This window comes from Podarcis filfolensis (assembly GCF_964270895.1).
Source record: "Podarcis filfolensis genome assembly, chromosome: 4".
NCBI lineage: Eukaryota > Metazoa > Chordata > Lepidosauria > Squamata > Lacertidae > Podarcis > Podarcis filfolensis.
In genome coordinates, this window is record NC_139607.1 from 71,173,225 (window position 1) to 71,195,823 (window position 22,599).

The 22,599-nt window shown below is 42.8% G+C and overlaps 2 protein-coding genes and 1 long non-coding RNA gene across 5 annotated transcripts in view; 1 reads left to right on the forward strand and 2 right to left on the reverse strand.

Moving 5' to 3' along the window:
- CMSS1 (cms1 ribosomal small subunit homolog) overlaps positions 1-22,599 on the forward strand; it is a 180,056-nt gene that overhangs the window by 154,317 nt on the left and 3,140 nt on the right. Inside the window, exons 1-8 of one of the 2 annotated variants that reach the window (XM_083611741.1) lie at positions 4,723-4,863; positions 10,977-11,077; positions 13,405-13,488; positions 16,820-16,949; positions 18,115-18,174; positions 19,144-19,246; positions 20,849-20,909; positions 21,738-21,825. In XM_083611741.1, coding sequence (XP_083467867.1) covers positions 11,048-11,077; positions 13,405-13,488; positions 16,820-16,949; positions 18,115-18,174; positions 19,144-19,246; positions 20,849-20,909; positions 21,738-21,825 — 556 coding nt within the window. In that variant the 5' untranslated portion in view covers positions 4,723-4,863; positions 10,977-11,047. Of the gene's footprint in view, positions 1-4,722; positions 4,864-10,976; positions 11,078-13,404; positions 13,489-16,819; positions 16,950-18,114; positions 18,175-19,143; positions 19,247-20,848; positions 20,910-21,737; positions 21,826-22,599 lie in introns of those variants that run through there. The other variant, XM_083611740.1, reaches the window with a different exon arrangement.
- Positions 1-22,599, reverse strand: part of FILIP1L (filamin A interacting protein 1 like) — a 185,149-nt gene that overhangs the window by 149,740 nt on the left and 12,810 nt on the right. The window contains exon 1 of one of the 2 annotated variants that reach the window (XM_083611480.1): positions 4,414-4,697. The exons of the other annotated variant lie outside the window; for it this stretch is intronic. The gene's annotated coding sequence lies outside the window, so the exon portion shown is untranslated. Of the gene's footprint in view, positions 1-4,413; positions 4,698-22,599 lie in introns of those variants that run through there. 2 annotated transcript variants of the gene reach the window in all.
- Positions 16,708-20,908, reverse strand: LOC310761636. The gene is made up of 3 exons (XR_014547611.1): positions 20,804-20,908; positions 19,043-20,455; positions 16,708-16,728 (listed from the first exon to the last, which is right to left on the reverse strand). It is a non-coding gene; the product is annotated as an uncharacterized lncRNA (long non-coding RNA).

Here is a 22,599-nt window from a genome sequence, read left to right on the forward strand (position 1 = left end):
CACGACTGGACCTAATGGTCAGGGGTCCCTTTTTCCACTGAAGGAAATGTACCACTCTTTCCAATGTAGCTCTGAGCCTCTTAGTGCTCTGTATTGCAGATTTACTCCTGTCATTTATTAGTAAGACTGGCAGCTGTGTTTGACCATGTACAGTGCATGTTTTCCATCTACCACACTTGAAATTGGGCAGCTACAGTTACAGACAGTTGAGCAAGTGAGAGAGTTTACACTAGGATTGGACTCAGTGATGAAGAGGTTAGACTCAAGGATGCGGAAGCCACTTCACTATTTTTGGGCGACCTCCTGCTCTGCTTCCAAACATAGGCACTCAAGCAACCTGAATTCCCTATTACAGGGAGCAAGTGGGACCTACAACATATTATTGCAACATACCCCCCCTCCTCCAAAATGGGTGCTCCTGTTCAGGGTTCCAGCCACAGCATCCCACTTCCCCCATGGCCCATTTTTCTTTCTTTCCCAACAGCCATATAAAATTCCATCTCTGCTTAGCATGCTGAGTCCTTGTGGGACTGCAGGAAGTGTTGCCACCTTGTTTTTGCTTTAAAAAAATTGTACAAACTTTGGGGTTCCCCTAAATATGCTGCCATCTCCCTCTTGTTTCTCAGTGGCCTCATTTTACCTACAACCCTGGTGGCATGCGGCAGCTGAGTTTGCAATTAGAGGGAGTTAGGATTAGAACAACCATCCAGCATTTTTGCTTTAAGCACTGGTTGTACACCTGCTTTAGAACTTTAATAAAATGTAAGTGTCAGAAATAGCAAAGGAAGAACAACCTAAATTTGTTTGGCATGATTTGCGCGAGTGTCAGTTTTTGTACCTTTATAGACTGGTGTAAGCTATTTTGGAAATGAATTTTGTAGCAGGTGGCTTAGAAGCGGAAAGGAACCTGGAATTAGTTGACAGTGTGTCATGGATGTGCTTCACATGAATTACTGTGTGTCTACCCTTCCTCTAAAAATAAAACCCAGAATCCTTTTTATTTTAAATCTAGGGGCTGCTCACTCTGCTTCCCAACTCCCCGAGCACTCGCTCACCTTAACCCCCTAGAGCTCCCCCTTCCTACCCCACACAACTACTAAGCTCACTTTTCACCTTTCCAGCCCCATTTCTAAAGCCACTAAGGGCTTGTTTGGGGGGATTTTATGGGGAAATGTTTTAACCAGAGAAGAAACAGGAGAAATAGCAGAGATGGGTACAATGCAGAAACAGACAGCTTAAGCTAATACAACAGAGCCTTTCCAAACTCCTTCTTGCTACACTCAATATTGTTCTGCCCCACCCCACTCCTAGCATTGTTTAAAACAACCACTTTTTTCCTTTCATTGTTCCTCCCTTTGCACTGTGCTCAGACCTCTCCATCTTCTGCTTCCTCATGTGAGAGAGATGAAGAATTCAGAGCTCTCACATACGGTATTCCATAGTACAGTGGTACCTCAGGTTAAGTACTTAATTTGTTCCGGAGGACTGTTCTTAACCTGAAGCACCACTTTAGCTAATGGGGCCTCCTGCTGCCGCTGCGCCACCGGAGCACGATTTCTGTTCTTACCCTGAAGCAAAGTTCTTATCCTGAAGCACTATTTCTGGGTTAGCGGAATCTGTAACCTGAAGCGTATGTAACCTGAGGTACCACTGTACCATCATACAATGAAGGTACTTTACTCAAACCCCTGCCATTGTTTAAAACCACCACTTCTCTCTCACTTCTTTCCATCCCTTCTTTACTTAAACTTTGGCTGCCAATTCTCCCTTTTGCTTTTCAGTGGGCCTATTTTGGCTCCAGTACTGTCACTACTCAGTCACCTGGAAAAACATCCTATCCAGGACGTGTAGCCATTGATGGCATTGTGGGACTTGGTCATAGTGCACCTTGCAGGCTATCCTGCATGCGATATGAATTCTGTAGTTAATGTTTCACGCAAGGTAGATTGGGGAAGAACCAACATCAGACGTACATAGTTTTAAGATAGCTCAGTCAGAAGAGCATGAATCTCTTAATCTCATGTTGGGCAAAAGATTCTTGCATTGCAGGGGATTATGGTCTCTTCCAAATTCTATGACTCTATGATCCCTATTGTCCACCAATGTATTTTTAAATTTGCAAAGCATACTCAGGGTAATACTTAAGGCCAGTAAGCAGCATGTGTTCTGGGGAAGAGCCACCCACCCCACACAAGCATGTTGCTGCTTACTTGGACAGGGCTTGGGTGGGGCAGAATGATGGTGAGGCTGAGGCTGTGCTAATACAGCACTGAGAATGCCCCGACCAACTTGGTGCTTCTTAGGACTCACCTGCACAGTCCCAGTCTTGTTGCTGCCTTGACCAATCTCAGCCCTGTCCAAGTAAGCAGCAGTGATGCTTGTGTCTGGGGGGCAACTCCAGCTCGCTACACACACTGCTACTGGTGAAGGTTTATTCAGCGATGCTGCTAAACAGCAGTAGAAGTGCCATACAAGATCTCACCAAGATCTCTTCCTCATTCATTCATTTTTGCAATAATGCTAGCATTCAGGAGACGTTTGGTGGTCCACAAGAAATTGACTCATGATCCACAAATGGAAAGAAGATTGCCTTATTATACAAGGTTACTGGCTTTATTACAATGGCTAAGATCCATATAAGGGATGCGGGTGGTGCTGTGGTTAAAACCTTAGCGCCTAGGACTTGCCGATCACATGGTCGGCGGTTCGAATCCCCGCGGTGGGGTGCGCTCCCGTCGTTCGGTCCCAGCACCTGCCCACCTAGCAGTTCGAAAGCACCTCCGGGTGCAAGTAGATAAATAGGGACCGCTTACCAGTGGGAAGGTAAACGGCGTTCTGTGTGCTGCGCTGGCTCGCCAGATGCAGCTTGTCACGCTGGCCACGTGACCCGGAAGTGTCTGCGGACAGCGCTGGCTCCCGGCCTATAGAGTGAGATGAGCGCACAACCCTAGAGTCTGGCAAAACTGGCCCGTACGGGCAGGGGTACCTTTACCTTTACCTTTAAGATCCATATAACCAATGGATTAGCATTTGTAAACCAGTGGATTATACTTGACAATCTTTTATACTGTATTCCCACTTAGTAAACTTAAATAATAAGTTCAGTATGCCCATTAAATACCAAGATGTCACACCACAGCATTTTGAGTATTTACTTTGCTCATTTTGTTGTGGAAGAAGTAAGGCATAGCATCAATCATACCTAAGAGAAACAAACTCTTTTTTAAAATATATCTCACCTTATCTGAAGGTGGGGTGGCAAGGGGGTCCACTGTAATTTTGTAGTTTGCCTAAGATATTCCAATGATGAGGCATCATTGAAGAAATCCCCTTATAGGAACCCTTCTCTCATGCATTGAATCAAACTGTTATTCTGGAACTGAAGTTTCACTGCTGAAGTCTCATTTGCCTTGGACAGAATGAAGACTGGGTGCTAAGCAACTCATTGACCTTTAAATACCAGCTGTTTCATTTCTCCATCTTAAAAATTTTCTGTGGGAACTGCCACAATGGTAACAAATGATGCCTGAACTGTTGCTCGTGGCCCTGGAAGCAGTTCAAACCCAGTTGAAGAAAGGAAAGACTCTCTGGTGTGCAAGTGTGCCATTGCATTGCCCTTGTTCTTTCAGAGCAAATACTTGGGTCCAAGTGAGCCAAGTAATTAAAGAATCAACAGCAGTGACAATCATAATGGAAAGCTGCGAAGTTCCAAAATAGTGGATTCTTTGAGACACATCAGCACCAAAAAACTAAACTCTGTTTTAAACTGATTCAGTCAGGCCTTGCAAAAAAATCTGCAAAGGCTTTGTTTTTTGTTTCTTTTTAGAGATATTAGCCACTTCATAGAACTGCAGTCTCTAGCATTGTTTAGTTGGGAATGTATTACAGAGTGGACATTATCCTAGGAATCACTGGTCAGGTTGAGGTGGTGAGGTCTGGGGCAGAAGGGGAAAGGATGAGGTAGCAGATGCCACACATCTCACAACCTAATACACCTCTGATGGTATTATTTGCTTCAGATCTATTGCTATCTGCCATGAAACTGATGTTGTAGGTGAAAAGCTATACCTGTTCAAAAGTAATAAGACATACTCTATATGCACAGACATGCACTTTATTTCCTCTACCCGAGGATTCTAGTGATGTAATATTTCCATTTCTATTAATATTTTTCCTGCCAGTCAGTGAAAGTATATAGACAGGGATGAACTTTGGCACATAATTATTTTGTGCTATTTTGTGTTATTTACACAATAGGATAGGAAACCTGTAATATCTCTAATCAAATCCAAAGCAGAATTGTTATCATTTATATTTGGAAACCTCACACTAAAGGCAAACATAGTACAATTTGTTACACTGAACAGCCACACAACAATTTCTCTAAAATGACATTAGAATAGAAAACCTTACCATATTTGAGAAGGCAGCTTCCTGGCTAATTTCCTTTTTTCCGCCCCTTCACAAAGGACAAATCCAGGTCAGCAAATAAAAATGTCTCTTTACAGAAGTGAAATTCTACTTGAGCTTTATCTTCTGAGCACCCAGAGCACTCATTTCAAAAAGCCACACAGTTTGCTCTTTTTGGAAGCTTTGGAACAGTTCCCCTCCCTTTGTATTGGGTAGGTTTAGATCCAGCAGTGTACGATCCAGGGACCTGAGAGACAGCACTGCAAAGAAGAGATGGGAGGGGGCCAACACTGGCACTGATTTAGACCAAACTCTAAATATAACGCAACCCACTTTCCATGCTTCGCTCTCCAAATACTGACCTTGTTGGAAAGCTGACCTCTCCTCTTGTCATTCTTTGCAGAGGAGATAGGACATAATGCAAGTAGCAGACTTCTGCTTGCAGCAAGCCAGGTATGGACGCTATCTCTATCGCAACCGCATCCTGCTTAATTTCTGTGTGCATATTTTTTAAAGGGGTATTCTCAGAGGAATGACTGCTTCCAGTATTTCTCCCCCTTCTGCTTTATTAAGCCTGGAAGAAAGGGGAAACTTCCCAGTGGAGAAGCCCATAGCATTTCCCCTTTTAGTCAAAACAAGAAGCTAGTTTGACTGTGCTACAGTTTATATTAATGCTGCCCCTGTATGTAGCTTGAGAGCATGGAAAACTACCCTGCTTGATAAGAAACCATTCCTAGGGTGGTTGCTTAAAGGTAAAGGGACCCCTGACCATTAGGTCCAGTCACGGACAACTCTGGGGTTGCAGTGCTCATCTCGCTTTACTGAATGAGCTTCCGGGTCATGTGGCCAGCATGACTAAGCCGCTTCTGGCGAACCAGAGCAGCACACGGAAACGCCGTTTACCTTCCCGCCGGAGCGGTACCTATTTATCTACTTCTACTGCATGCTTTCGAACTGCTAGGTTGGCAGGAGCAAGGACCGAACAATGGGAGCTCACCCCATCGCGGGGATTCGAACCACCGACCTTCTGATCGGCAAGCCCTAGGCTCTGTGGTTTAACTCACAGCGCCACCTGTCCCAGGGTGGTTGCTTAGTCATTGCCCAAAAAAGGAGGAAAGGCATCACACAGAGAGAGGACACGGGCTTGCAAACATTTGCATATGCTAATTTATATGTATAGATGCTGGTCTAGAAATAATTACTATAATTTAAACTGGCCTCTACCAAGCTGGTGTCCTCCCGATATTTTGGCCTACAGCTCTTCTTATCCCTGGCCATTGACCGTGCTGGTGGAGACTGATGAGAGCTGGAGCCCCAAACATCTGGAGGACACCAATTTGCAGGAAGCTGCTTTATACAGAAATGCCTCTCGTCATGATATGGAAGACCATGACCTGATGAACTGTGTGCTTGCTGAGTCTGCTGTTTAGTGGTATAACTGTTGGTGGGTGACTTCAAGGTCGGTGCACTCCCTTCCTATGGCTCTTAATCTCTAAACTGGACTTGGGCTAGGCAGCCCTCCAAACAGAGAATACCTTCAAGCTGAGAACTGTTCTCTGTAAAGTAGGAGTTGAGAGGCATCTAAAGTACAACCTTCAGATAAGAAGTATGAGTAATGTAACCATGTGGTTTGCAGGTCCTAGATTATGCAGATGCTTTGATTTACTGTTCTCAACCCTGGGCACTGACGAGTTTCTCCCTAACCTCGGCTTGCAATTTCTCAAATAATTTACAAGCTGAGCAAGGGTATCACACATGCTTGTAGATAGGAGGGACTGCTTGTCAGAAGCCCTCTTGTGTATCCCAAATACCCCATAAATATATCTAGTTGTGACCAGGAAACAGGCTTTTTTGTAGCTGTATTCAGGCTCTGGAATCTGCCTCTCCCCCTCTCTAATGGCTTTCTGTAAGATGGTCAAAACCTTCCTTTTTAAGAAGGGTTTGGGGATCATAAATGGCTGTCCTCTTTTTGAAGTGAATTTAGTTAAACTAAATTATTTTTTATGGCTATAGTGTTTTTGTATTGCTGTTTCAGTATATTGTGGTTGCTTTGTTTTATTTATAGCCATGACATTGTGTTTAAAATTGTTACATTATTGATTTAACTTATGTTGTTAGCCACCTTGGTCTTGTTGAGGAAAAGTGGGATATACAGTGGTACCTCTGGTTGTGAACGGGATCTGTTCCGGAGGCCCGTTTGCAACATGAAAAGAGCGCAACCCGCAGCGGCGCGTCTGCGCATGCACGAGTTGCGATTCGGCACTTATGCGCATGCGCGTGACGTCATTTTGCGCTTCTACGCATGCGTGAGCGGCAGAACCTGGAAGTTACCCTTTCCGGTACTGCCAGGTCGCTGCGGAACGTAACCTGAAAGAACGTAACATGAAGCAAATGTAGCATGAGGTATGACTGTAAATGTTTTTGATGAAAAAAATATGAAGGCTAAGTATGTTAACCTCTATTTAAAGCAGACAAAAGACATAGATAGCTGTGTTGATCCTTGGGAGTGGGGGAAAGCAAAACCCAAAAACCAAAAACCAAAAAGGTTTATTAAGACCAACCATAATGTCAGGAAACAATGAGTAAGCTTTTAACTTCTCCATAAGGCTGGATATTAAACAAAACCTGGGATCAGGAGGGCGAAAAAGCTGGGCTTGGTGTTGGAGCCCCAAAGTCTGCAGTTTCTGTGAGTCTTAAAATGGAATGCAGACTTAATTACTCTCTGAACCTCTGCGATTTCAGCTGTTCCCAAGTATTCCCCGCCTCTTTTGTATGTTTGCTTGTTTGTTTAGTGTTGCTGGGGAATATTAAACTTAGGGTGATCTGCATTGATTTGTTTTGCAATGTACCATGTATGAATGAATGATTGCTTGTCTCCACATCAACATCACTTATAATACATTAAGGGAAATAAAAGAAGCAATGAAAATTAAAATGATGTGGACCACCTCAATGGAAGCTCATGGGCCACAGTTTGGGGACCCCTACTCAAACTGACAGCTTTCTGTACCATGAAGTAGCCCCTCAAAGTATGACTAGCTGGTTTGTTGTGTAAATGTACCACATGTAAAGCATGTAAGTCATGGTCATTGCAGGAACCAAAACAAATATATGTATGAAGACTTGAATCATTTTCCATAGAATCATCGAATCATAGAGTTGGAAGAGACCACAAAGGCCATCGAGTCCAACCCCCTGCCAAGCAGGAAACACCATCAGAGCACTCCTGACATATGGTTGTCAAGCCTCTGCTTAAAGACCTCCAAAGAAGGAGACTCCACCACACTCCTTGGCAGCAAATTCCACTGTCGAACAGCTCTTACTGTCAGGAAGTTCTTCCTAATGTTTAGGTGGAATCTTTTTTCTTGTAGTTTGGATCCATTGCTCCGTGTCCGCTTCTCTGGAGCAGCAGAAAACAACCTTTCTCCCTCCTCTATGTGACATCCTTTTATATATTTGAACATGGCTATCATATCACCCCTTAACCTCCTCTTCTCCAGGCTAAACATGCCCAGCTCCCTTAGCCGTTCCTCATAGGGCATCGTTTCCAGGCCTTTGACCATTTTGGTTGCCCTCCTCTGGACACGTTCCAGTTTGTCAGTGTCCTTCTTGAACTGTGGTGCCCAGAACTGGACACAGTACTCCAGGTGAGGTCTGACCAGAGCAGAATACAGTGGCACTATTACTTCCCTTGATCTAGATGCTATACTCCTATTGATGCAGCCCAGAATTGCATTGGCTTTTTTAGCTGCCGCGTCACACTGTTGGCTCATGTCAAGTTTGTGGTCAACCAAGACTCCTAGATCCTTTTCACATGTACTGCTCTCAAGCCAGGTGTCACCCATCTTGTATTTGTGCCTCTCATTTTTTTTGCCCAAGTGCATTTCTTTTTTACATTTCTCCCTGTTAAAATTCATCTTGTTTGTTTTGGCCCAGTTCTCTAATCTGTCAAGGTCGTTTTGAAGTGTGATCCTGTCCTCTGGGGTGTTAGCCACCCCTCCCAGTTTGGTGTCATCTGCAAATTTGATCAGGATGCCCTTGAGTCCATCATCCAAGTCATTGATAAAGATGTTGAATAAGACCGGGCCCAAGACAGAACCCTGTGGCACCCCACTAGTCACTCTTCTCCAGGATGAAGAGGAACCATTGATGAGCACCCTTTAGGTTCGGTCAGTCAGCCAGTTACAAATCCACTGAGTGGTAGCATAGTCAAGACCGCATTTTACCAGCTTCTTTACAAGAATATCATGGGGCACCTTGTCAAATGCCTTGCTGAAATCAAGGTAGGCTATATCCACTGCGTTCCCTTCATCTACCAGGCTTGTAATTCTGTCAAAAAACGAGATCAGGTTAGTCTGACATGACTTATTTTTCAGAAATCCATGCTGACTATTGGTGATCACAGCATTCCTTTCTAGGTGCTCACAGAGTGTTTGCTTAATGATCTGCTCCAGAATCTTCCCTGGTATTGATGTCAGACTGACTGGGCGGTAATTATTTGGGTCCTCTCTTTTCCCCTTTTTGAAAATAGGGACAACATTTGCCCTCCTCCAGTCTGCCGGGACTTCTCCTGTTCTCCAGGAATTCCAACTTCAGCATATTTTTGAAAACACTGAATATCCCTGCCTAGAAGTGGTTAGTCAGCTTCTGCTGTGCTAATATTATATAATTGCTTATGTCAGAACATATTTTCTGCCTTTTTTTATTCTGTCAATATAGTTGGGTCCTAGGAAACTGTTTAGAAAGTACCAGTTATGAACTTGCCCTGCTCCTATGGATCTATTGCAAGCTGCAGGCAGAGCTTGTCATGCACACATGGATTTTCCATTCATTTCCACACAGAGCGCCAAAGGATATCATGTGTGGTCACCTACCTCTGTTCAAATTAATGGGGAGTCCTGCACACATAGCCCTGGAGTACCTTGCAGTATGCCTAGAGCTCTAGGTTGAGGCACATAGCTGGTATTATATGTCAAAAATCAGCCTTGTACTTATCCAAAAATGCCAGGCGAATTTCCCGGGGGAGAGCATTCGCCACATGGGGAGCTGCTTCAGAAAGGGCCTGTTCTCGTGTTGCCACCCTCCAGACTTTTCGAGGAGGAGGCACATGAAGAAGGGCCTCAGAAGGTGATCTCAGGGTCTGGGTAGGTTCATATGGAGACAGGCGGTCCTTGAGGTATTGCGGTCCTGAGCCGTTTATATGCCAGTATGAATTTCATGGTGGAACAAAGAACAAATAGAAACCGAATATCACCTTTTTACCTGGCTGCAGCAGGCGAGATGGGACAGCAAGACCTACTCCATCCCCTTACCTGAAAAAAGCTGCCCTTTCTCTCCTTCCCTTCCTGGACTCCCTTAGTCTTGCTGACTCTTATGAGAACTACTGATGTAGCTTTAATAATTGGTACCTGAGAGAGTTTTCCTCTCCCTTTTTCCTTTTTTTGGTCATGTCAGTTAGATGTTAAGCCCAGAGGCCTGGGCTGTTGTTGTTTTAAGTCTGTACAGTATATGGCAATTTTTCGCCATTTAAACTGCAAATAATACCTTTCAAAACCAGAATTCAATCCTGATATTTCTTCCAGATTAAGTAACAGTTTATTGCATTTGAACTGTGGAAAGTTTGTACAGGAGCAGGAAGCATTTAATATATTGCTATGGGGTGTCTTGCTCAGATTCGTGTAATTAAACCATAGAATTGTAGAATTGGAAGGGACCATGGGAGTCATCTAGTCCAACCCCCTGCAATGCAGGAATATTTTGCCCAATGTGGGGCTTGAACCCATGATCTTGAGATTAAGCGTCTCATGCTCTGCCAACTGAGCTATCCCATGATGCTGAACTTGTGTCATTCCAAGCTGAAAAGAAGTTGGAGGGTCTTGCATACTGCAATCCAGTTCCAAAGTAAAGATGGGCAGTTAACAGGTGGTGCATTGTTTGCAAAGTTGTATCCTGGAAGCCATTTGTCTACTTTTAGAGTTCTATAATGAGCAATCTACAAGCAGATACAGGAGAAGAGGCTATTTATGACTCTGCTTTGGGGGCACCTCCCTCTCCGCTTTCCGAACATGCCAAGTCAGGATTTATAAAGAAATGTTAAAGTTAGCTGTCAGATTTTCTTGGCAAGCTATAGACAGTACAAAGTCTCTAGGTTACAGTATGCAGAGGGTATCTTGGGAAGCAGTTGACTCAGCATATGGCTACCTGGATAGAGCAATACAGATAAATTCCAGTGCATAGTAAATGCTGCATTGCAAGTGAATTTTGAACCTCTGGATCATGTTGAGTGTTCCTCTGGAATCTGATAAACTGGTATTCCTTCCATCTCCCAACCCCCCTTCTTGTGCAGTGCAGGGAATGAAATGTTTCCCCTCAACCATAATGCCCCCAAAATATGTAAAAGCCACTAGATTTTCTTTTTCTTTTGGCCAGTGGAGGAGGCATTGCACATCCAAACTGATAGGCACTCAAGCCCCCAAGTTTACTATTGGAGGAAATAATTGCATCAATGTCATTTGATCAGAATGCAGAACAGTGGATATGTTTTTGAGATTTACTTTTGCCTTTAGGTCTGTCACCTGATGCCTCTTTGGAAGAATGTGCTGGCACAAGTAAAACAGAGCAGCAACATACAACCCCTATGCCACCTACTTCAAAGAAAAGAAAACAGGTTGGTTGGTTTTATTCATAATGAAAAGTAGGCAGTGGAATTTCTGTGCTGCTTGTTGGGTAGAATCCAAATACTTGAGTTTCTGGGTATAGCAACTCTACTAGTTGGTATTTGGTTGGCAGCTCTACAGTTCAGCATTTTATCTATCACCAGTTTAGTGACCACAGTGCAAATGTCCACAGTTATGCTGTCTGCTGCCAATGGGAATTGTAGTTCAAAACATCCAGAGGGCACTAGGTTGTGAAAGCTTCTTTAGAGTTACAGCACTAGAAAAAAGCAGTGTAGACTCGGAAGCATCTTGTCAAAAACTGCAAAGACCTCTTAAAGTCTTTTGCATCTTAAATAGGAGCACTTGGAAAATCCAAAATAATTTTTGAGTGAGCAGATGGGGACAAACATATCCCTACCAAAAGGTAGTAGGTGTGGAATTTACCAAGACATACTGCCAGATATCTTGTATGCTGACTGCCTGTTTTGCAAAGGCCTTTGGCTAAAAGCAATAAAACAATTTCAAAAAAGAAAACCTGACTACCTTTTAAAATTAATTTGTTACGTTTTAGTATATACTGTTTCAGCCTGTTCAAGCTGATTTTCTGCATCAAAGCTTTCTTTTAGAACACTATATTTCTGTGTTGGTGACATCTCAATGTCTGGAAGGCGAGGGGAGCAGATTTTAAAATAAATGTTGCTTTGAAGACCAGTCTGAAAACCCGTTCTTCCAGGAACTTTGCATGTGCTGTTGCCAAAAGTTAGACTTCGGCAAATACCCCCACAGTGCTGAATGTGGCACTGCCCTCTGATGAGTGTGATGAGCACTCCAAACTTCAAAGCTATAGGGATGGGTAGGATTGTCCATAAAGCTGGACCATAAAGAAGGCTGATCGCCGAAGAATTGATGCTTTTGAATTATGGTGCTGGGGGAGACTCTTGAGAGTCCCATGGACTGCAAGAAGATCAAACCTATCCATTCTTAAGGAAATCAGCCCTGAGTGCTTACTGGAAGGACAGATCCTGAAGCTGAGGCTCCAATATTTTGGCCACCTCATGAGAAGAGAAGACTCCCTGGAAAAGACCCTGATGTTGGGGAAAATGGAGGGCACAAGGAAAAGGGGACGACAGAGGACGAGATGGTTGGACAGTGTTCTCGAAGTTATGAGCATGAGTTTGACCAAACTGCGGGAGGCAGTGGAAGACAGAAGTGCCTGGCGTGCTCTGGTCCATGGGATCACGAAGAGTCGGACACGACTAAATGACTAAACAACAAAGGATTGTCCAAGGAGTTTTATAGCGATTCTCCACCAGTCCCAAAGTTGGGTGGAAGACCTCTTCCTCTGGAAGAAGAAAAGCAGACAGGGTTGGCTGCCAGTGCTTGAAGGCACTTGGAGCACCAGTGGAAAGTGGCACCTAACAGGGCATGCTTGTCCCATGTAGCCTTTCCCTTGGAAAAGATGGCTGGGTGGAACATTCGGTGCTGCTTCTGCAAGACACATCACCTTCAGGCAGCAAAGCCTAACAGTGCATGCTTCAAACACACCTCTGGCCTTTTTCTCTGGAAGTGCAGGCCAGGTGAGGAGGGCTTTGCCAACAAATTGTTGGTTCCCAATAATCATATACACATCACTTCTCCATGTTGCTGCTGTGGGTCAGATAAATTGCTTTATTCCATTGCAGATCGCTTCTAATCATTGTGACCCTTCTTGGCCTCAAATTAAGCGAAAATTGTGAAGGCTAGAGTCAGATACTCTTAAACTGGCAGGGTGCAGAAACAGATTTTCAATATGTTCCTTTAAATGTACACCCCCACAAAAAAACCCCAGTCATGTGATGTTTTGTAAGGCACAGGACATGATTATACATTGAGAAAAGGTCGTTCGCAAACAGTGCAGCAACAATCACTTTCTGAGTGCATTTTTCTTGTTCACACTATATAATTAATGCCAAGTTCTTTTAATTTTCTGTTGTGTTTAAAGCATGCAGTTAACCAGCTGTAAATTCCATATCTAGAATGGATGGAGTTCATTCATTACGTAACATGAAGCCAGTAGTTATTTGTTTGTTAAATGGTAAACCAGCCCTATTTCTGTTGTTAGTTCCAGCTTATCTCCAGCTGCAGTTTGCTTTTTGCTTCCATGGCCAGGCTGATTTGGACAGATCAAGCATGATCCAGAATCTTTTAATTTTTGGCAGATCCTTGCAGCCGAGACATGTGCTTAATTCCCACACACCAGCTCAGTTGTGTTTCTAAAGTGTTTTTAATGATGATGTAACTCAGCCTAAATGCTCAGCTTCTTTTCCTTTTCCCCCCTGCCCACCTTCCCCATCCGCAGGCTACAGAATGTTTCCTCGGTGCAGAAAAAGAGGACTCTGCGAATAAAAACAAAAGTGAAGCAAAGCCAAAGAGAAGAAGAAAGGTATTGACTCCTAACTGACATTGCAGCATAGCAGCATAAATGCTTCTCTGGAGGCTGTTATAAAATGCTTCAGAATTGTTACGAGACAACACAAAACAAATGACTTTTTAAAAGCTTTAAAGTTTATCCCCACACCTTACCCTTTTAGTTCTGAGGGTTATTTTTCCGTCACTGAAAATCATTTCATTCAAGAAAACTCCATCCTTATTTTATCTTACTCCACTAATATATTTGAGCTAAATCCCTGTTCAATATACAACTGAGTAATTCAGTGTAGGGGAGTGTTTTTTGCATATCACCCCAATCTGCACAGCAGTTCCAGGGGTTCCAGGCACTTACCCCAGGGTCTCTGTTTCCTTTAGTACAATGAGGCACAACAGAGACTATAGTGTCTTTCTGATATATGGTTTATTTACATGTATACACAACCCAATCCTGCGATAAAAGGGGTTCAAAGCATTACATTCCAAGAGCCTCCTATTTCTCCCATTGTGGCAACCTCCAATTCAAACTGTCAGTCCACATTAAAACAGTAAAATTATTGGTAAAAACAGTTCAATACAACAATGTTAAACATTTTTTAAAAATTAAAGCAAGTGATATCTGGGTAGGTTTGTCTAAACAAAAATGAATACAAGAAGAGTACAGTGAAGGGACATGCCTTATTTGTATCATGTAAGGTTTGGTTTTAAAAACAACATGAATAGCCATGAAATATATTTGAAGTCAAAACAGACATTGCAACATTAAACTTGTTACAAAAATGCTAATAAATCAAATCTCTTGTTCAAACCACTAGGGATAACTGTCTGCAGGTTATAAATCCAACATACTCCCATTGAGAAGGTAAAACATGAGGATCTTGTCCTTTCTGAGTTGATATATGGCTGTGCTCAGTTGCCAAAAACTCCCAACTTCTCAGATAATATTGTATTAAAAAAAAAAAAAGCTGAGTTAATGCAGCATCAGGCTTTTAAGTTCTATTATTCCTCTTTTCACTTATGCATTATCTTAAAGCTCTACTAAATTGTTGCACATACCAACACGGACATAGTATCTTTACTCTTGATTCAACAGGCAGATACAAGATACCCAGATTCTGTATCAGGAGTCGCTTGTCAAAGACCTACCAAGGTGAACTCAGCCTGCCAACCATGTCTGGAAGTCCACATGGGATAAAATAAGCTTCCTGTTTGTGTTACCTTCCTGGGAATCCAAAAAAACAGGAGGTGTCCGGCACCTAGGCCTTCTATCTGATCCAACAGAGCTCTTCTTAGGTTCTTTCATAGAATTGTAGACAGGGACCCTGAGGATCATCTAGTCCAGGGGTCAGCAAACTTTTTCAGGAGGGGGCCGGTCCACAGTCCCTCAGACCTTGTGGGGGGCCAGACCCACCCCTTCCCGAAAGGACCCCTCTGCCGCCACTCATGCTGCAGCCGCCAACACCGCCTTGTCTTCGGCAGCGTCATCATTGTCCTCTGCCTCGGCCAATGGTCCGCAGGGCACAGAGCCCATGCTGCTGGCCTGGGCGGCGGAGGCAGCCTCCCCGCCGCCGTCACTTCCTCCTGCTCGGCTCTTGGCCATATGTGGCCGCCTCAGCAGGAAGGAAGGGGCGTTGCCCAGAGGCGTCTGCAGCTTCGGATTGGCTGTGGGAGCTTCCTGCGGCCAATACGAAGCCGTGCCAGCATTGCTGCCCGCCCAGAGGCACCCGCGGCTTCAGATTGGCGGCAGGAGCTTCCTGCAGCCAATCCAAAGCCACGCCAGCATTGCGGAAGTCAGTCCCTGCACGGTGGGGCCTCTGTGCCGCGCAGGGACTGACTAAGCGGGTGTCAGGGCCCATAAGGTTTGCAGGCCGGATTAACAAGCCCAGTGAGCCGCATCCAGCCCCCGGACCTTAGTTTGCCGACCCCTGATCTAGTCCAACCCATTGCAATGCAGGAATATGCAGCTGTCCCATATGGGGATTGAACCTGCGACCTTGGCATAATCAGCACCACACTCTAACCACTCTATCCTGCGCTATCCAGGCTGTCTTAAACAGGCACTGGGTTCAGTTGTCATACCTGAATATATATTCACAAGCTCTTCTGCAAGGATGTAATATCCATGTTAAAAAAATGTTCCATTGGAAGGTTTTTGTTTTGGAGACTGACATCACACCTCATTTTTGGTGCTTTCCAGAGCAATATTTGTAGCATTATAGCACTGAATCCCAGAATGAACAAGCTGTAAGGAAATAAGTGTGGCATGGATATCACAGCAAACGTCTCTGTGTCCCCACCCCCAATTCTGTCTTTTTAAAAAGCCTTTTGCTCTTTAGCATCTGGAATGAATTAGAAGCAAAATAATAAAACTTCCTGCGTGAAGAACGTTTCCTCCCACAGCTCTTTGAAGGAAGGGAATATATTCAGGTGTCCTTGTTCTTACCGTTATGGAATTTCTTGTTAATATCAGCATCACCCTCCAGAGTACCATTATTTTCCTGAAGGAATTGAGTGACTCAATGAATGATGTAATAGCGCCATGAAATAGTGCTCTTTTCCCCCACCTCCTGGCTTTAAGTGAAGTGAGTCCCATTGATCTTTGTCAAATTCTTATCTGCTTATGTATGCTATGTTAAACAAATGCAAAAGATCACTCTGAAAATTGCCCAGGAGACAATCTCTGCCCTTAAAGGAAAATTTTAATTTGTTGAATTAGAAAATGTAAGCATGGATGGTGCTATGGTCTTGAAGGCACAACAGTTCAGCTGTCCCTTTCTGCTTAGAGATTTTTTTAATGCTTGTTTGGGAAAATCCCATAGAAACTTGATGAACAGCTGAGCAGAGATTTGGGGGATGGTTGAGAGAAATATGGATAAAAGCCTCCCATTTGATGTGACTCCACATTCTTCAGGCCACTGCAGAAGCTATATGCATGAGCAAATACGTTAAAGCTGTTTAAACGTGCTAAAAAAGCAACAGCTTTTAGATAGCTTTTGCCATATCCATCTAAAGTATTCTAGACTGAATCCTGGTGTCTTAATCCATGTAGGCTACCAGTGGCGTAGCGTGGGTTGTCAGCACCCGGGGCAAGGCAAGTAATTTGCACCCCCTAACCCATGGATTTGTGCCCCCTAACCCTAACCCCCAGATGTTGCGCCCGGTGCGGCCGGCACCCCCTGCACCCCCCACGCTACGCCACTGTAGGCTACATAAGATGTCCCACATGTAAGGTTTTTGAAGACCTGTTGTTTTCAGACTAGAAAAAGAATAGAAAACAGTGTATTATCAATGAGAGTGGTGAAGATGGAATCACTGTGCTGAATGTGCCTCTTCTTCTGTTTCTTTAGAAGAAAATTTCTGATATTCTTTCAAAATCATCTCCAAAACCAGGAGTACCTGAAGACCTACAGAAACTTCTTAAGGAACATTTTTGTGCTAAACGTTCAGTGATTGAATTAGAAGAATTACAGTTGCCAGGTAATGAAATATATTATATAATGAAGGATATTATAAAAGATGCACCAACAGAAAGAACAATAGGAATGTTAGTTTGTAACACAACTGTGGCCTGGTTCGTTCATGCTAAACCGTGCTGCAACATTTAATTCTGATCCCAGCCAAGCAATGTAACTATGATTTATTAAATATAGTTAAAGGTCAGTCATTAACCAAGGTTTGTTCTTGGTAAACCTTTGCTAACATTAACCATACTTTAGTGTGATATGCAAACCCAGAGCACCTCCTTAACTATGGTTAAGGAGTGATCACCACGCAAAAGCTACAGAGCCGCAAGTGAAGAACAACAGAATATTCAAACCAAACTCAAGTGTCTGCTATGCTCACTGGTGCTATCCTGCGACATCATAAACCAAGGTTTAAGTGATTGTCTGCCAGGCACCTCACCTTTAACAATGGTTTAATAATCTCTTTTTATGTAAAGTGCCCTGGAAGCATGGCTGAGTGTAAATTCCTAAAGACAAATACCTAAATAAAATAAAACACATTGAAAGAAATGGAACTGTGTATGATAGAGTGGGGGAGATGTTTTGGATCTCTAGCTGCTAACGAAAGTCAGCAATAACATACTTGTGTAAGCAGCAGGATTTCGTGTATCGCTTTGTAAGCCCCTAGCTCCCGGAGATACAGAAAGTATAGGATTTGCTGTTCTAGGCTGAGCCAGGGTTTGGTGTGGGTTGCAGGAACTGTTCTGTATAGTTGAACTGTGCAGTTTTGTGGTATTGGTTAATGATTCAGCTCTTGAAGGAGAAAGCTGCAAACATTCCGCAGCATGCACAGCTGGTTAAGCAAAGCTATGTTTAAGGATAAATTAGGAGTGGGCTGTATGGCGAGATGATTTTAGAAGGAATCTGGGTTGGGCTCAGTGCTTTATTTCAGGGGGTACTCAAGGATACACAGTACCAGCACCTATTTTTCTAGGGGGAAAACACTGGTTGGGCTAAATGTTGTTCCCATCATTTAGCTAATCCGCTTTAAAGCTTCTTGTTATTAGCTGTGAGTGCTTGTGAAACTCTGCCTTTCCAAAGAGCGCTTTACATGGCTTTTGGCAAAAGAGCTTTCCTGGAAGATTTAATCAAAGGTCTTAGTTTTAGCACCAAGCAACAATATTCTCTTGCGGTTTCAGATGCCTGTTTCCTCCCTGCAAATGACCTCACCCACAGTTTTTCTTCCTACCTGAAAGAAAGTGAGTAGCTCATTGGTCTGAAGGTGTTGTGTGCATATAACTCTCATGCCCATTATTTTCCTTAAAGGATTATAATCAAATTTAGATTTCCATTATTAGTCTATATAAAAATGTTTCTTATTCTACTGTCTGTTTTCTGTATAGATGCATTACCTTAACGTGGTTAGATTATGTTTGTTTTGGTCCTTTAAACAGAATTGGTTATTTTCTTAATGTTCAGCAACAAACTTGCTTGCTTTAGGTACTTGGTGATGGTTGACAATAAAAATTTTGATGATTAAAAAGACAAGAATACATACACATTTACTCATTGCAGTCCAGTTATCAACAATTATCAATTTGTGCTAGAAATCATCACATTTCTCCCCAGATTCTGAACTGGTATGAACAGTGTTTGGAAGGGTTTTAAAACCAAGCTCTCATACTTGAAAATATCTAACGGAGCCCTTGTGCCAGATAGAGTTATAGAAAAATGGAGTATACATACAAATCACAAAAACAAAAAATACTTGAATAATATACAATGATATATTGTGGTCATAAAACTGGTGCAATATTTAGTTCTATAATATTTACTATATTTAGCTTTATGTGTGGTTTTTTTAATATAAAGAGTAAGGTGGAACTTAATCCGTAGCGTTTCTTTTATACACACGTACACACAGAGATATAAAGAGATCAAAACAATATTATGCTATGGTCATTTGGGAGATGGGACAGCTTGGCCAGTGTCTCTTGACATTTTAGGTGGTCTTGCTTGGCCATGCTGTTTGATGCTCACCTACCTGCCTGGAGTGATTAGCTTTGGAAATTTATTTATTACAATGTGGCTTTTACAAAAGTCAAATAAACTTAAAAGTTTGCCTACCTGCCAGTAGGCACGTAAGCACCACCATGTTCTCGTGCAATTAGTCATTGCTGTACATTTTGCATAACTGCTCCTGCGGCATGTCATCTTCCCCACTGCAGTCTGCCCCAAATGGGCGAAGCTCCGTAAAAACCACACGGAGAAGAAGTCGGTGGTGATGATGATAATCTGCAGCTCTGCTCTTCGCTGTCTGGAACTCATCAAGTATGTCGTTAAGCGATGTAATAGAAGCTGGCACCCCTTTCTGAGGTTTTGTCTGAAACCACGGAATCACAGGCAAAACCCGGGCACTGTCTGTCCTCTGCTAGCCTACAAAGTCACAGATGTATTTGCTCAGGCAGCTTCCCTACACTGGTAGCTTCCTTGCCTAGCATGAATATTTCAAGTCCAAAATAACATTTTGCATTTTTTAAAAGCATCTTAACTTGTTGCATATGGTGTTTTGTTAGTTCTGGGAAGCATTAGTCTCCATCAAATGGATTGGGATGCTACAAATGTATTGCACCAGTACCACTTCCACGCCTTCCTTGGTTGGTTTGGTTTTATATGTGTGGTTTTATTAAAGGGAAGGGGAAGAATGATAAACCACCAAGGAGGACAGAGGTCATTTTAATAGGTGTGTACAGAATAAATTACAACAGATGGGGGGTTTTTTGGTCCTCCCCCCCCCCCCGCGTAAGGTGCACTTTCTGAATTTCCCAATTTTTCATAATAGCCGGAACCTATACTAGTTTAGAATATTTGTTCATATATCCCAATATTGGATGTTCTGATAGGCAGCAGCTCTTAAAAGTCTCACACAGAGAGAGGTCTTTTACATTACTTGCTACTTCAGATGAAGCTACTTGTATTTTTAGATAAAGATATTAAATATGGGGCCTTCTGCAAACAAAGCATTGCTTTACCATAGCTCTACCACCGAGCTATGGTCCCTCTCCCCATATTTTTTAGTAAAAGGTACATCCTTCTCCCTTATTGCATAAGTTTATCCGGATTTGAATCCTGAGCATTCTCATTCTTCAAGCAGAAATCATGTCAGTGGCCAAGAAGTCTGACATCATTAGTGAAGGTACAAGACTGCTACCACCTAGAACAGAGGTGGGGAACTTGTGGCATTCCAGATATTGCTGGACTCTCAGTTCCCACCATCCCTGTCTATTGGTCTCACTAGCAGGGGCTGATGGGAGTTGGAGTCCAACAACTTCTGGAGATCCATAATTTTGCCAACCTCCCCAAGACAGAGAGAGAGAGAGGTAAAACAAAAACCTGAACATGTGTCTTATGTTGTAGGCTGGAGTTCAGCAGGCATTCCCCAGGGCTGGAAACACTGAGGATAATTTCAATTTAATAAACTTTCCCTTGGTGCATTCATTCTTTTTGTACTTGAAATACATCAGTTCCTGTCCTCGTTTTCTTTTCAGTTCCATTTTTTTTTAATTATTATTTTTTTATTTTCAATGCAGAATCATAACAAAAATTACAAACATTGAATCCATAATAATACTATACAAACAAAAATCCCCGGAACATATAGGGGAAAAAAACCAGAAAAACGAGAGAAGAAAAAAAAGAGCAAAGGAAACAAAACTAAACTAAACAAAAACGAAAAAGCACACATCTGCAGAAAAAAAAAAACCATATCATTACGTACATAAACACAAATTGACTTCCTTTCTTTGTTCTGAGACCTCAAAAAATTTACTCTTACTGTATTGTTGTGTCTAATTAGATTACTTCCACCTTGGTACTTTTTTTTTTTACACCCTCAGTTCCATTTTTCTTTTTTAAAAGTATATTCTGTTCTAGGTCAATGGCAGCATTCAAAGGAGATGGCAAGGTGATGAAGATGTTTGCAAAACACATAAAGGTAAGTGTGGTTAAGAGATATGAGTTTATTTTTAATAACTATTTTCTGTTCACTTGCCCTTTGGGTGTCTCAAAGCTCTTCTAACCATCTCCACCTCCCCCTTCCACCAATTACTAGTCTGCTAAGAGATCAGCAAACAGGGGATACTAGCCTCTTGGGCTAGTAAAAAAGAGAAAGGCTTCTACCATGCAGGGAAGAGGAAGAGGGAAAGATCACTCTAGCTCCCTCTGCTTGCCTTCTTTTTTTTATGCTCCTCCTGGAGGAAAAGCCTTTCCTCCTTCATCTAGCTCAGAAACCAAGTGGTATGGCAGAGAAGGGATGTAACAATCCCTTTAGCAAAATGGCTAAATACAGAGTGTAGTTGCCTTCATGTGCTAACTGTGTCCAGTAAGCATATTTCCCCTGCTTAGTCCTAAACAAGTTACTGCAAATTCAGTCTGGTGCTAACTTTATAAAGTCAAGTACATTATGCATGTTAACTTCATACAGATGTACATTTCTTAGTTCCACAGCACACTGGTTTTTCAGTTGTTTGTAGGTGGTGATGGAAAAACGGCCATTATGGGAAAAGGTGGAAGCATTGAATAGCACATTAAAAGAAAACAAACACTGTTTATAGTTAGTGGGGTTTAGTTGCTTTCCTTTTCCCCTTGAAAAGTTTCCCACTTAGCTTCCTTTTCTTTTCCATGGAGTAATGCAGAATGTCCATTAGTCTAGAGATTTCTTCAGATGTCTTTTAAATATTTGAGAAGGAATTGGAAATATGTATAGTTGTTCTCTCCCCTGCCTCCTGCAAATGCTACGTTTTTCTTTGTTTCCATCAAACAGATACAAGAGCAGGTGAAGATGCTGGAGAAAGGGGTCATCCATGTGGGTGTTGGGACACCTGGAAGGATCAAAGCACTCTTAGAGCAAGGTAAGGGTGTGTTGCAGTAATGAAAACAGAGCGTTCCCCCACCCCTAAGAATGGTTTCATGAGTCTGTATATTTGATCATCTGTGGCAGGCCATGTTTGCATGCCACAATAAGCCAAGAATCTGTGCTTAATAAACAATGGTTATGCACAAGCTGCATACAGATGCACACAGCCCAGTCGCTTCCCCTTCACTCATCCCTTTGTACAAGTGGGTAAGCAAACTGGGAAGGGAATAGCTTACACCTACACAGTGCGCTTAGCATAGTCAGACTGCGATGGATCTCTTTGCCTGTGCTATAAAGGCATCAGGTTGAGCTTTCCTAGGAAGACCATTCCACAAATGGGGTTCATCCCCAAAAAGGCCTTTTCACTCGTCATCTGCTCCCCCAGCTTCAGAGGAGGGTCTCCAGAGTTGATCTCGGTGTGTACAGGAAGGTTTGTGTTATAGAAGGGGGTACCACTGATGCTCGTGCTCACCTTTTCTGCAGTTTAAAGCAGGAGTTTGCACAATGGAGGGGCCGGAGTGTGCAACCCTGTGGCTTCTACCCAGTCTCTTAACAATGGTTGAGCAAGAGCCAGCATTACATCATTTTCATAATGCTGCTTATGACACATCGCTTTGGGAATTTGAACAGAAAAGTAGTTTATAAATAATAAATCATCAGCGTAATAAAAGCACAGTTCTTGCGTTTTTATGAAGTAGAAGTTTGGGGAATTAGTTGCTGGCACATACTTGGGATTAGCATGCCAGTGGCCGTTCTGCTTTTGTCTTTA